General features: G+C 42.5%; 1 protein-coding gene across 1 annotated transcript in view; it reads right to left on the bottom strand.

Moving 5' to 3' along the window:
- Nucleotides 1-16,258, bottom strand: part of colec12 (collectin sub-family member 12) — a 111,464-nt gene that overhangs the window by 86,295 nt on the left and 8,911 nt on the right. Inside the window, exon 2 of the mRNA XM_078397291.1 lies at nt 11,371-11,421. Coding sequence (XP_078253417.1) covers nt 11,371-11,421 — 51 coding nt within the window. The remainder of the gene's footprint in view (nt 1-11,370; nt 11,422-16,258) is intronic.

Here is a 16,258-nt window from a genome sequence, read left to right as displayed (position 1 = left end):
GCCTTTGGTAAATCCATGCTGACTTTGTCCGATGATTTCACCACTTTCCAAATGTGATGCTATCATATCTTTAATAACTGACTCTAGCATTTTCCCCACTACCGATGTTAGGCTAACTGGTCTATAATTCCCCATTTTCTCTCTCCCTCCCTTTTTTTAAAGTGGGGTTACATTAGCTACCCTCCAGTCCTCAGGAACTACTCCAGAATCTAAAGAGTTTTGAAAAATTATCACTAATGCATCCACTATTTCTGAGGCTACTTCCTTAAGCACTCTGGGATGCAGCCTATCTGGCCCTGGGGATTTATCTGCCTTTAATCCATTTAATTTACCTAACACCACTTCCCGACTAACCTGGATTTCCCTCAGTTCCTCCATCTCATTAGACCACTGGTCCCCCGCTATTTCCGGCAGACGGTTTATGTCTTCCTTAGTGAAGACAGAACCAAAGTATTTGTTCAATTGGTCTGCCATCTCCTTGTTCCCTATGATCAATTCACCTGTTTCCGACTGCAAGGGACCTACATTTGACTTAACTAATCTTTTTCTCTTGACATATCTATAAAAGCTTTTGCAGTCTGTTTTTATGTTCCTTGCCAGTTTTCCCTCATAGTCTATTTTCCCTTTCCTAATTAAGCCCTTTGTCCTCCTCTGCTGGACTCTGAATTTCTCCCAGTTCTCTGGTATGCTACTTTTTCTGGCTAATCTGTATGCTTCATCTTTTGTTTTAATACTATCCTTGATTTCCCTTGTTAGCCACGGATGCACTACCTTTCCTGGTTTGTTCTTTTGCCAAACTGGGATGAACACTTGTTGTAGTTCATCCATGCGACCTTTAAATGCCTTCCATTGCATGTCCACCGTCAACCCTTTCAGCATCAATCGCCAGTCTATCTTGGACAATTCACGCCTCATACCCTCAAAGTTACCTTTCTTTAAGTTCAGAACACTTGTTTCTGAATCGACTTTGTCACTCTCCATCCTAATGAAGAACTCTACCATATTATGATCACTCTTGCCCAAGGGGCCTCGCACAACAAGACTGCTAACTAACCCTTCCTCATTACTCAATACCCAGTCTAGAATGGCCTGTTCTCTCGTTGGTTCCTCGACATGTTGGTTTAGAAAACCATCTCTCAAACATTCCAAGAAACCCTCTTCCTCAGCACCCCTGCCAGTTTGGTTCACCCAATCTATATGTAGATTGAAGTCACCCATTATAACTGCTGCACCTTTAGTGCATGCATTTCTAATTTCCTGCTTGATGCCATTCCCAACCTCACTACTGCTGTTAGGTGGCCTGTACACAACTCCCACTAGCGTTTTCTGCCCCTTAATGTTTCGTAGCTCTACCTATATCGATTCCACTTCCTCCAAGCTAATGTCCTTCCTTTCCACTGCTTTAATCTCCTCTCTAACCAGTAACGCTACCCCACCTCCTTTTCCTTTCTGTCTATCCCGCCTGAATATAGAATATCCCTGGATGTTGAGCTCCCAGCCTTGGTCACCCTGGAGCCATGTCTCCGTAATCCCAACTATATCATAATCATTAATAACTATCTCCACATTTAATTCATCCACCTTATTACGTATACTCCTTGCATTGAGACACAAAGCCTTCAGGCTTGTTTTTACAACTCTCTTACCCCTTATACAATTATGTTGAAAAGTGGCCCTTTTTGATTTTTGCCCTGGATTTGTCTGCTTACCACTTTTACTTTTCACCTTGCTACCTGTTGCTTCTACCCTCATTTTACACCCCTCTGTCTCTCTGCTCCTGCTCCCATCCCCCTGCCACATTAGTTTAAATCCTCCCCGACAGCACTAGCAAACACTCCCCCTAGGACATTGGTTCCATTCCAGCTCAGGTGCAGAGCTCTATCTAGCTCTCTCTTGAAAGTATTCACAGAATTGGCCTCCACTGCCTTCTGAGGCTGAGAGTTCCACAGATTTATAACTCTCTGAGTGAAAAAGTTTTTCCTCATCTCCGTTCTAAATGGCCTACCCCTTATTCTTAAACTGTGGCCCCTGGAATGGAGTCCTTACTGGAGTCAAGGTGGGATAATGAATTGTGAAGATCACTGTGGGAGTCCATAGGTCATAAATGAATAGACAATAGACAATAGGTGCAGGAGGAGGCCATTCGGCCCTTTGAGCCAGCACCGCCATTCAATGTGATCATGGCTGATCATTCTCAATCAGTACCCCGTTCCTGCCTTCTCCCCATATCCCCTGACCCCGCTATCCATAAGAGCTCTATCCAGCTCTCTCTTGAATGCATTCAGAGAATTGGCCTCCACTGCCTTCTGAGGCAGAGAATTCCACAGATTCACAACTCTCTGACTGAAAAAGTTTTTCCTCATCTCAGTTCTAAATGGCCTACCCCTTATTCTTAAACTGTGGCCCCTTGTTCTGGACTCCCCCAACATTGGGAACATGTTTCCTGCCTCTAACGTGTCCAACCCCTTAATAATCTTATACGTTTCGATAAGATCTCCTCTCATCCTTCTAAATTCCAGTGTATACAAGCCTAGTCGCTCCAGTCTTTCAACATATGAAAGTCCCGCCATTCCGGGAATTAGCCTAGTAAACCTACGCTGCACGCCCTCAAATGAAGAAGGGTCTCGACCCAAAACGTCACCCATTCCTTCTCTCCAGATTTGCTGCCTGGCCCCTCTGCATTATTCCAGCTTTTTGTGTCTGTCTTCGGTCAAAAATGAATGCTTGTTGCTAGGCTATCTTCTGAGGCAGAGAAATCCAGAAAGAGAAGTGAAGACCCAAAGAGATAGAGCAGGATGAAATTTGGCAGATAAAGTGATAACAATTTCAAGTTCTCTGAGACTCAGGAAACAGCACCAAAACCTTGTTTAGTTTTCAGTTTAGTTTACAGATACAGTGCAGGAACAGGCCCTTCAGCCCACCGGGTCCATGCCGACCAGCGATTCCCGCACGTTAATGCTATCCTACACTAGGGACAATTTTTACATTTACCAAGCCAATTAACTTACAAACCTGTACATCTTTGGAGTGTGGGAGGAAACCGAAGATCTCGGAGAAAACCCACGCAGGTCACGGGGAGAATGTACAAACTCCATACGTACAGCACCCGTAGTCGGGATCGAACCCGAGACTCCGGCGCTGCATTCGCTGTAAGGCAGCAACTCTACTGCTGCACCACCGTGACTGCCCGTGACATTGGTTGATGTACTGGGGAATAAACGAGGCAGGAAACACGAGTAGGACTGCAAAGTAAACAATTCCACTTATCCAACACAAATATAACTGTAATTTAGGCACATGCAAGTTCCCATTGTTTGATGTGGAGAAAATAAGTGCAGATGAATGATAAATGATGCAATGCGAGAAAGAGTTCAACCAGGCAAATGGGTGTGTTGGTGGTGGGGAACAGACTCGGCCTCTGTTCAGACAAGCGGCAGGGGATTCTCAGACCCTCCTGTTGTGGTGGCGGTCTGTAGGGATTGTATGATCTTGTACTATTTCCATGGATACCTCTTTTAATACTCAGTTTGCAAATTATAAGCTCTTTGGGATTTATTGGCTTCCAGTTTCACTAATATCTCCAGTGCTTTATTTAACTAACATAACATTATTTTCATTTCTCCTTTTCATTAGACTCTTGGTTCACCAGAATTTCTGAGGTTATTTGATTTGTATACTCATCTCTGAATGTAGAACCAGTACAATTGCCTACTCCCTCTGCCATTTCTTTGTTCCACTGTATAAAATTTCCTATTTCTGACTGTAAAGAACATATTTGGCTTCACTAATATACTTTTTCATACTTGCAGAAGTTTTTACCATCCACGTTCATGTTCTGTGCAAGCTCACTCTCACCCTCTTTTTGTACCTTTGTCAATTTCTTGGAGAATTATTGATAAATTCTACTGTAAACTGCTCTCAATGTTCCTTTCTACCTTTACTGACACCATTACATGACTTCCTTTTAGATCACCATCTCTTACTCTGTTAAATATTATTGCACTAATTGCCACTCTGTGTTTTCATGCCAGAAAGGAATATATATATATATCTTACCGTTTCTGTGTGTATTATTTTGTAGACATCCTTTTCAGTATTGTCAACCCTTTAAGAATTGTACCCTTTGATAATCTACTCATTGACTCCATCTATAGTTCATGCTGCCTTGGAAAAGCGGCCAACATAATCAAGGACTTGTCCCACCGAGGTCATTCCTTCTTCTCCCCGCTCGTGTTGGACAGAACATACCAGATGTTTGAAAGTGTGCACCACCAGATTTAGGAACAGCTTCTTCTCCTCTGTTATCAAGCTTCTGAACAGTCATTCCATAAGCTAGAGTACTGTCCGAACCACCTCGACCCCATTGTGAACATTGGACTTTGTCTCTGGAACAATAGCGCCAAGAATTATATTCTGCACTCCATTTATTTTCCTTTGTTCTTCTATGGTACTTGGGTTTGGCTTGATTGTTTCTTTGTATCGTATTATCTGATTTGATTGGATAGCATGCAGAACCAAGCCTTTCATTGTACCTTGAGGCCCACCGGAAATTGGAGGAACAGCACCTCATATTTCGCCTGGGCAGCTTGCAGCCCAGTGGTATGAACATCGATGTCTCCAACTTTAGATAGTTCCTCTGTCCCTCTCTTCCCCTCCTCCTTCCCAGATCTCCCTCTATCTTCCTGTTTCCACCTATATCCTTCCTTTGTCCCGCCCCCCTGACATCAGTCTGAAGAAGGGTCTCGACCCGAAACGTCACCCATTCCTTCTCTCCCGAGATGCTGCCTGACCTGCTGTGTTACTCCAGCATTTTGTGAATAAATACCTTCGATTTGTACCAGCATCTGCAGTTATTTTCTTATACTTTCATTGTACCTTGGTAGGCGTGACAATAATAACTCTAAATGTAAAACTAAACCTAGGTTACAACAATTTCAGAAGCAGCCTGTGTGGAGGAAAGTTTCAATAAGAATGCTGCCTGGCATTTTTAACCTCTTTAATTAATAAAGATGTCTTGTCGATAGTTTAAATTGACTATTTTGCACTATTTTCCAGTATCTCAGAGAATGCATTAGGGAGGTGCACGTGTTTACATTTCCAGTGCAAGTTCCATATGAATAAATTAATGTCTTGGGATTGAAAATGTTCCAAAATGTTCCCTTTAGCTTTATGTTTAATCAGAAGAAAATGTGTTAGAAGTCTATATCCACATTATTTACTTACCTTAAACCTCGGCCGGCAATGACTTTGAAGACTCAGTGATCTAACGTAAATGTTCATGTTACTGGAGTATTCTAATATTTTTCTTGAAATACCAACAGAAAGCTGCACCACTCCAATAAAAATAAAACGGTTTGAAAAATGTGACCATAATTGTATGATTCACTATTTTTCAATGGTAGCCCCAATGAGTTTAGCAAGAAAGACCAAAGTATTGGCAACAGGCTTAGTCGACTTCCTCTTGCACTTTGTTTTTTTGCAAATAATTTTTGAAAATTAAATTCTACTATTTGCTTCAGCAAATAATTTCGAAGATTTTTTCTATTCTTGCTTCTTTGAAAGATCACATTCTTTCGAGCTTAACGTACATCAACGCAAACTTTCCAGTGCACATTTCCCACATTCTGTCATTTACATTGGCATGAATATAATGATCGGAAATAAGGCTGTGGTTTCACTGAACAGTTTATGTGACAGCTGACAAAGCTGCAGGGATCTTGGAGATAACTGCTTTAGTTGCACACAAGAGATTTTTTTTCTCAGACCCTCTCTGTTCAGAAATGTAGAAACTTCTTTGGAATTCCTTGTGTTTTACCACAGTCGCTTGATCAAAATTTAAAGTATGACAAAATTACCCACTGGCAGCATAATTATTTCTCTTTTGGTCAAGTTAGCAGCGTAGCATTCCCAAAATATGGAATAAAAAGAAAGGATAAGAAACACTTTTTCAAAGATGGCAGAATTTTTGAAGAGGCAATGTCGTTGGAGGAGACTTGAAATTGCTAAATGGAACTTCTACATGTTTTTCAAAAATACAAAGTGCTGGAATAACTCAGCGGGTCAGGACGCATCTCTGAGGGCTGTGGATAGGCAACGTTTCATGTCGGAACCCTTCTTCAGACTGCTAGTAGGAAGAAAGAAAGTTGGAAAAGAGGTTGGGGAAGGACAAAGCCAAGTGACAAGTGGATACAGGTGAGGAGAGTTTGATTGGTAAATGGCTGGACAAAGGCTAAAGATGAAAAGGAGACAAGAGGGTGTCTGATAAGGAGAGGAGAGGAGTGAAATGTTAAACCAGAGAGAGGGATATAAATGGAAAAGGACTGGTGGGAAAGGGGAAAGGAGGACAGGATAGTGGGAGAAATCGGTGCACACCAGGGTGGGACACAGGAAAGGGATTGAGGAAAAGAGGAGGGGTGTAATCTAAGAATGGAGAACTCAGTGTTCATACCGTTGGATTGTAAGCTACCGAAGTGGAATGTAAGGTGCTGTTCCTCCAGATGGGCACACTCTGACCAAGGAGGCCCATACCTGAAGGTCGATATGGAAATGGGAAGGGTGTGGCGGCTTCCAAGGATCGGGCCATTCCACTATCGAACCCCTTGGCACGGGAATGGACTAGTCCGGGGGCAGCCCTTAGCTACAGGAATAAAGGGCAGGGGTTTAGGTGCGATCGTTCTCTTGCAGGCCCGACTGGACAAGAGAACAACAGCAAATAAAATTCCTCCCGAAACACCTGGCTCCTCGCCTTCATTTCGGGCTTATCACCGCGCCACATTGGTGACCCCGATGCTCCATTGGTGTCGTAATGGAGTCAAAAGACAGAGCCACCGATCCGTCCGCCTCACAGGCCGACCGGGCCCTGTCTCTCGACGTGGTCTCCGTTAAACTACTGACGTTCTGGACCGCCCGGCCTCGCGTCTGGTTTCAGCAGGCGGAGGCCCAATTTCAGCTGCAGACGACACCCGCTACTTGTACCTGGCGGGGGCCCTTGACCAGGACACGGCCAGAGAAGTCACTCAGTTCCTCGAAGACCCGCCAGCCGCCGATAAATACCTCGGCCTTAAGGAGCTTCTGCTCCAGATTTACGGGCTCAGCCGGATGGAACGGGCTGCCAGTCTCCTTCATATGGAGGGCCTCGGCGACCATCAAGCCTCTTTAATGAGATGGTCGCGCTGCTGGATGGGCACACGCCATGCCTCGTGTTTGAATACGTTTACCTGCATCTGCTGCCGGCCGACATCCACCGGCAGCTCACCGATGCCTCGTTCGCCGACACCCGAGCCCTCGGCACGCACGCTGACGCGCTGTGGATGGCGCGCCGGGATGACGTCAGCACGCTGGCCGTCACTCCGGCAGCACCCGATTTTCTCCAGTTGGGCGGGGGAGCTGTGGAAGGAGTGACAGCTGCGCCCTGGAGGCCTGTGAGATCGCCCCCCATGGCCGTTGTGGGTCCCACACCTGCAGTCCCGCACCAGCAGGCTTCAGGCAGCACCAGCAGGAGGCACTGGTGCTATTACCACCAGCGCTGGAGTGCTGCAGCCCGACAATGCCGCCAGCCGTGCAGGTTCCCGGGAAACGCCGGGGCCGGCTGCCAAAAGTCCCCGCGACGGCCAGCCAGATTCACCACCTCTTTGCCTGGGATCGGCGCTCCAGGGGCCGCTTCCTCGTGGATACCGACCGGGGCGGAGCTGAGCGTCCTGCCCCCTTCGCTGCCGAACATTCATTCCGGTATGCCGACGTCCCGCCATTGGACATTCCACCCGCACGTGCCATCCGGGACTGCCCCTATGTTTTCCTGCACCGTGACGCCCACCGGACGCCGCTCCAGAGGCCGTATGATGGCTCGTTCCGGGTGTGGGAGCACGGACAGACAACCTTTGTGTTGGACATGGGGGGCCGGCCAGAGGCCGTGTCGATTGACCGGTTAAAGCCGGCACATTTGGACATTGACCAGCCGGTGCGGGTTGCCCAGCCTCGGCCGTGGCGGCTCCCAAGGGTCAGGCCATTCCACTATCGAACCCCTCGGCACGGGAATGGACTAGTCCGGGGGCGGCCCTTAGCTACAGGGATAAAGGGCAGGGGTTTAGGCGCGATCGTTCTCTTGCAGACCAGACTGGACAAGAGAACAACAGCAAATGAAATTCCTCCCGAAACACCTGGCTCCTCGCCTTCAATTTGGGCTTATCACCACGCCACAAGGGGAGTTAAAATGTTCAGCAACCGGGATATCCAATGAGACTTGGTGGACCGAATGTAAGTGTCCAGCGAAATGGTCGCCTCGTCTATGCTTGGTCTTGCCGATGTAACGGAGGCCACATTGGGAACACCGGAAGCAGTAGATGAGGTTAGAGAAATGCCTAGAGCAGATTTATATACTTAAACCTTTTATGGGCTTTCCGGATAGAGTACGACTCTGAGATAAGATTAATATGCTAAATTACACCCTTGGTGTATCCACTTAATTTGGCTCCAAGTAGACCATGCACACTAAAGCAATGCAGATTAAAACAGCGTATATACAACATATGATACAAACAATAGAAATTAGCATTTGAGGAAGCTTTCTCCTATCTTTCAGTAAATTAAATTCACAAGTTATAGAAACAGTGTTAGACCGTTCGGCCCATCAAGTCTACTCTGCCATTCAATCATGGCTGATCTACCTTTCCCTCTCAACCCCATTCCCTTGCCTTCTCCCCATAACCCCGGACACCCTAATCAAGAATCCAGCAATCTCGGCCTTAAAAATATCCATTGACTTGGTCTCCACAGCCATCTGTGGCATTGAATTCCCCAGACTCATCACCCTCCAATTAAAGAAATTCCTCCTCATCTCCTTTCTAAAGCTATGTCCTTTTATTCTGAGGCTAACTAGAATTTCCAGATTAAATCTGGAAAGCATCTGATGCAGTGCACATTCTGCAGCAAATGCAGCCAATCAAGCCAATAAGTGTGCATTTCGGATTGGTGAGCACACTTGCAACTGTGAAGGTCTTGCTCGATGAAATGATAGGAACCAACTTTAATTAGAAGAAATTCAACAGAATGATCTTCAGGAAGAACTATAGCAGTTTATACAATATTACCTTGTTTCCTGGATGGGTGTCACTTTAACAACATGCACTTTTGAAGAAAAGATAGTGCATTTGTTTGGTGCCCCGTTGCAGAACTTAAAGGCTGCGGTTTACCTCATCACAGGAAACATATTCCACAGTTAAGGGCCTGTCCCACTTAGGCAATCTTTTTGGCGACTGCCGGCCGGCGACTGTCAAAGTCGTAGCAGATCGCCGAATCTTTCTTTTACCCGACGACAATGACCACGACCATGCCGAGTCAGGTCGAGATTACAGCGTCTTCTGAAACATCGCGAAAATTCCCACGCTGTCAATGCTTCTCCTGCATCCTGGTTTTCGCTGAAATCACTGACAAATCGGTAAGTACTTGAGAGTTTTGAACTATAACACCTTGTATGGGTTACTTAAAAACCAAGCTTCACTGTAACAAGGCATAAACTGGATTTACTGTATTTACTGTATTTAAAGAAATAATTTAAAAAGTGGTTAAGTGGATTTTTGTGAAAAGTGTGTGGGCATTCTTTGAAAATGCAAGGGAGATGCATATCTGGTTTCTGGGTTGAATATCTGGGTTTGAAGCCCATTTTAAATGTAATGGCTGATGGCCATAAACATTGCGAAAATTCCCACGCTTACCTGACCGTCAAACTGTCGCCTCCAATCTACCTGTCAAATGTCCTGACGGTAAATACATTGGTTAAACACAAGCATTTTATGGTATTTTGAAATTACTTAACTTATTTTAATATTAGGTGCTTCTAAATGTATCTTAAGAGAACCTATCAACCTGAGGACAGCATGCGACAGCGACCGCAATAAGCAACGATGCCTGGCGACAAGCCAGCTGTCGCCGAGAGATTTCAAACCGTTTGATTTCTCAGCGACGCGCCGAGATCCACTACGATCTTTGGAAGACTCCTCACGATCATGCCCGCGACACCCCGGCGAACGTTCGGCGACAGCCTAGTCACCGGCAGTCGCCTTAAAATCACCTAAGTGGGACAGGCCCTTTCCTCACACCTCTGGCAAGGAAGGCCTAGAATACCATTTTCGTGAGTATCTCAATAATGTGCCACTTTCCCTTATGGTCACATGGAGTCATGACACATGAACATATGACACAGTTCATTAATCAGAACTGCATATAATTACAAAAAACACCTAACATTCACCATTATCAAGGGGGCTAATAATTCATGGCATCAGAATACAAAATGGGGAATGTACTCTAGACTTTCACTGCATTGATTTTCATCAGGCAATGAAACTGTTAGCACATGTGCATATGTCTTAACACATCAGACTATCTACCCTCTCTATGCTCCTCTCAATTCTATATCAGTCTTCCCCGCTCCTGGAAAACAAACCTAGACCACCCGTTGCACATCATCTCAGGTAAGATCCTGGTAAACCTCCTCCGCACCTTCTCCAGTGCAATCATAGTGTGGTGACCAGAATAGGACAAAATACTCCATCTGTGACATAACCCTCAATATCCTTGGTGCAGGTTTCCCAAGACTTGACTTTAGCTTTCTTCTTTACAGGAAGCATTGGCCCTAAACTCTCACTATTTCACTCTTAATAGATATGTTTAACTTCTAATGACAAAATAATTTAAGCAAGCTCACAATATTGTATTCGCTAGAATCAGATCTCCACTGTGAAATGGTATCAAACCTAGCATCTGTTTCTGTATTAAATTTTTCAGTGTGGTTATAACATTATTACTGTAAAGTTTATTCGAGTTATTGCGAAAATTTTAAAAATTGCTTCAATGATACAAAGACACATTGTACCAAACTGTCTGCCACTCTTGTGCAAACTCAGGACAACAGGCATTGATTTTCCAGAAAATCAATGCCTAGTGAATGAAACATACTTCTGGAAACATAACAGAATAGAAGTAGAATGTCAAGCTCAAAAAAATGTTCACTTATGTGAAATGTACTGATTGCTGAAATATATATAGACTGTAAGATTCATCACTTCAATTTTGTTTATCAAGTTGGAGTATAGACATACAGTATTCCAGAACCAATCTTAGAGTTATTGTCTTGTGATGTTCCTTAAATTACAGTTCAATCTCTTTTCTCCAGATATACCTGATTTAAGGTTCATAAACATACTCTGGATGTAATTTAGGAAAGAGGTCCTGATTGCATGACTCACTTCAAAAACAATTCTGTTAATGCCGTCTTAAATGTATCTTCTGTACTTGCTGATGGGGTTTTGTTCTTTTAGCAAAAGCTCCTGACATTGACTACTTTTGCAAACACTCATGGTAATCAATACTCACCAAACCTTTTGTAACCCATTGAATGCACCTCCTCTTCTTCACTGTAGTCGTCTGCAAGAACAAATAATTTCATCAATATAGGAAAATAGAGCATGGTATTAGCAAATATAGACAGAAGGCTGGATTCCTGTACTCCACATCAAATTATTAAAAGAAAGCCTCTATTCAGCAAAGTTGTAATCTGTGTCTCTACAATGCTTTCATCCCAATTAAAAGAGTCTGATTTTCAGGGTAGCACAGTGGTGTAGCTGGTAGAGCTGCTGCCTCGTGGAGTCAGAGGCCCGGGTTCGATCCTGACCTCTGGAGCTGTCTGTGAGGATATGCACATTCTCCCTGTGACTGTGTGGATTTCCTCCAAGTGATCCGGTTTACTCACACGTCCCATAGATGTGCAGGCTTGTAGATCAATTGGCCTGTGTAAAATTGTCCCTAATGCATATGGAGTGGATGAGAATATGGGGTAACATCGAACTAGTGTGAACAGGTAATCAATGGCTGGCATGGACCCGGTGAGCCAAAGGGCCTTTTTTTCATGCTGAATCTCTAAACTAAAACTAAACTACATTAGAGCATGGTTTGAGCAAATACTAACAGAAGGCTGGATTCCACATAACATTATTAAAGGAAATTATTCATTGTTTCAAATTCTATGTAGCCTCTATTAAGCACAGTTATTATCTGCATCCGTACAATGCTTACATCCCAATTAATGTTTTCTGATTTTGTTATTTCCAGAACATTTTATGTATACCTAAGCTCCTTGTTGATACCTCATTTGTCTGACAATTTCAAGGGAAGGTTCTGATTTCCATTTTTGACAGCGTTATCAAGAGTCAAGAGAGTCACGAGTATTTTATTGTCATGTCCCAGATAGAACAATGAAATTCTTACTTGCAGCAGCACAACAGAATATGTAAACATAGTACTGTAAACAATATAATAAACGAGAAAAAAAAGTTTAGTGTATGTATATATACATACTTTAAAAAATATATATATATTCACACTAGTTCGATATACACGCACACTTACGTACATACAAAGAACAAACAATAATAGTGCAATAATAACGATAATAGTCTAGTTCAGTGCTTATTTGAGGTGTAGTGTTTAATAGCCGAATGGCGTTATGTTAGAAATGCATCAATTATGTAATCCTTCAGAACCCTAGTCTCTGAATTAACCGTGTCACTCTCCATCCTAATGCAGAATTCCACCATATTATGGTCACTGTTGCGAGAGGGGCTTTGCACAACAAGATCGTTAACTAATCCTTCCTCTTTACAAAATACCCAGTCTTGGATGGCCGGCCCTCTAGTCGGTTCCTCTACATATTGGTTTAAAAAACTATCCTGTATACATTCCAGGAAATTCTCCTCCTCAGCGCTGCTACCAATTTGGTTGGCCCAATCTATATGTAGATTAAAGTCACCCATGATAACTGCTGTACCTTTGCTACACGCACCCCTAATTTCCTGCTTGATGCTATCCCCAACCTCCCTACCGCGGTTTGGTGGGCTGTATACAACATTAATGGAATAAACAGGGAATCAAAACTTGAATGGATTTTTCTAAGTATTGACATAAAGTTTATAGGAGACACGCTAAACGTATTTTGAACCCAAGAAAGTTGTTTTCATAATAATTGAAATCCCCCAAATGGAAGTGGCAGTGGGGAGACTATTACATCTATGTGATGTACTAATTAATATAAGATGTCACAATCTGCATTATTCGAACTAAAGTGACCTTCTGAAGCCATCAAAGAAATAGATATACCAGATCTTGCAGTGAACTGCTGGGTTCATTCAACAATTAATGTCAAAAACAAATGTGGTCCCTGCATTGAACCCTTTGTACTCTAATTCCATTCCTCCACCAACCATGAAAACACTTAACAACATCAATTCTCTATTTCCTGTCTGGCTGCTGCTATTGTGTTTTCTTTTATAACCACATGTCTAGATTTTCATAATAAAGCTCTTCAGGCTGCATTGAACATATTCTGAGAGTTGATTTATACAATATCTCCTTAATATTCCACTGACCGACACTGACACTGAGATGGAACTTGTGAAAATTAACTTGCCTGGAATATACCAAAGCCATTGCCCACTATTATCCCATGCATAAATACTCAAAAGCTTGATTTTAAATTACGGGTTGTAAAACATTGGCCACAGTTAGACTTGAAGGGTGTTCCAAAGGCCAAAGCTAGTGCTAGCTTCTGATGGCAAGCTCCTTCCATTACTTCAAATCAGAGAGAAGTTTATGAGCAGTCCAATAGTTAGCTCATTTTGAGGAGGTGGAATCAAGATGAACGCCAGAGAAAGAGAGCGATATTAACCTATAGCACTGCAAGAGTCGTATATCCAAAATCTGACACCCTTGAGACTGAGCCTGCTGGATTTTTAGATTTTCCTGGATTTTTGACAATGTATGCATGAATTTTGAAACTACTGAAAATTTCCCAAACGTTCTTCCTATTATCCACTTCCAAAGAAAGATATGGGTTATTTACATCAGGCTATTGCAATTAAAGTTCGAGTCAGGTCAATAGCAATCCACTGGGATTATTTGCTAAACAAATCAGGTAATTTCATTTGGTTGTGAGACTTACCCTTGATAAATTTTCCTTGAATCTTGTTCCGCCCTATCTCTTACTTGGTTTTAAAGCTCTATTGTCCTAGGGCTTTTGCGATATCTATCTTCACATGTGTTTATGCATTGATCTAGAAACCCTTCTCTATTTGATCACCATTGCTTTTCATCAACCTCACTGTTTTATCTTTCTCCTTCAGATGTACAACCCCTTTCACAATTTCACCATCTGTGTGTGAACAATGGGAGCATCATTGCCAATGCTGTTCAATTAATTTTTCTTCTGAAGTCAACCCTTTTCAAAAATCTAACTGCTCCAAATTCATTTTCTCCTCTTTCAACACACATTCTTCAAAATTAGCAACTTCATCATGAGCAAGAACCATAGTCTCAGTCACAGGGCATGTTAGTAATTGTACCTTCAATCACTTGGTTCCATACATGTTCAGCAGCCCATTGGCGTTCTTCATTGGATATCATTAATTTAACCCTTCCATCTGCAGGTCTTAATTCATAGTCTTAAACAAATGCCTCATAAATTTGTATTTAAACTTACATGGACCTTAAAATTCTTTGGTTCATTAGTTGTACCAAAAATGGTACATTTGGAGTAAAAAATATGAGAAATGCATTGTCTTTCACAGAAGCAAAACACAAAGTGCTGGGGGAACTTTGCGGGTATGGCAGCATCTGTGGTGGAAATGTACAGGCAACATTTCAAGTCAGGACCTTTCCTCACACCTGAAACGTAACCTGTCCATTCCCTCCACAGACGCTGCCTGACCTTGTGTCTTTCACAATAGCATTTGGAGCTCTTCTCAGGGTTCATTCAACAACCTGTAACAACAAGACTTTTCTTCAACCTCAATGAACTGACAAGATTTGTGAACAAAAGTGCCTCTCAAATCAATCCAAACAAATCTATCTGATGACCCATGCTCTTTTTTCAGTAAATTAATGAAATTAAAATATACTTCCCATCTTGTAACATTTTGAACGCTGGCCTTTTCCTGTGTATATTGACCCATACTTGCAAACCCCAGCATAGTAAATGTATCTTTTGGTTTAATTGCACTTCCTCAGTAAATTTTCATCAGCCATAGTTAAGATTTTCCATGGTAATTAATGCAAATGTATGGATATCTCAATGGCAATGTGGATTTACCCAGTAGAAAGATTTTCATTGGCAATTACTGGCAAAATCCACTGAGGCTTCATCTCCAAACATTTCTAATTACCTTATTCCATGATGCCTTTAAATATGATTAACCACCTTGGACTTGAAACACTCAGTTCATTGCAGTTCATCGTGGAGACAATCAGCATTCTAAATTGAAATTAGCCATTTAATGGCATCCACAACAAATCTCTGTTACATTCCCTCTATCACCGCTGTCTAAATCATCATTTAAAATTTGTAGATAGTTTCTCATCTGTTTATTTATGTATATCATTTTTGGAAAAAAAATCTTCTTGATCTAGTCATAAATGGTGTCAATGCCTGCACATGCTCCACTTATTCCTGAGCCTTTATCCAATTTCAACAGTAGTTTAAATTTATTGATTACAGACAACCCATTAGGCTTCCTTCTTGCAGTGCTGCACACAGGGGTATCTCTGACCTTTTGACATTAATGCGATGGCAGAAAACACAGGAAATTACAAAGGTGGTAGAGTTCAGGTGGTTCAGGCTGAGACGGGTCAATGGTCATTCAGATCAACACAACAGCAAAGGAACTAGACCAGTCTACCACTGTCAACAAAGCAGTGAAGCCAATAACTAACCTTCTGCATCAACAAGAACTTTCACCTCGCTGAACCTTCCTAGTATTTGAACAATAAGTTCACAGTAGAATGAAATAAATATAAAACAGAATATTTTCAAAAATGTCTTATTTTCGGGCAGTTTTGGTTTCAGATAGCTGGATTTTGGATATCTAATCTCTATCAGAAATGTCATATATCATCCATAAGATATTTTTACACTTTATTGCGATGAAATAAATGAGGCAAAAGAAACTCAAGACAAAAATCATTAATAGACTTGAACTTGCAGAACTTTTCATTTTGCAAGTTAGAGTCACAGAGTCATACAGCACAGATACAGGCCTTTCAGCCCCACTTGTCCATGACAATCACGATGCCCCATCTACACTAGTCCCATTTGCCCATATTTGCCCCATCATCTTCTAAACCTATCCTATCCATATACCTCCCTAAGAGTCTTTTACATGTTGTTGTTGGACTTGCCTCAACTATCTCCTCTGGTAGCTAATTCCATATACCC

The sequence above is a fragment of the Rhinoraja longicauda genome, chromosome 4 (genome assembly GCF_053455715.1).
Source record: "Rhinoraja longicauda isolate Sanriku21f chromosome 4, sRhiLon1.1, whole genome shotgun sequence".
Taxonomy (NCBI): Eukaryota; Metazoa; Chordata; class Chondrichthyes; order Rajiformes; family Arhynchobatidae; genus Rhinoraja; species Rhinoraja longicauda.
Note: the sequence above shows the minus strand (reverse complement) of the source record. Positions and strands in the feature narration are given on the sequence as shown.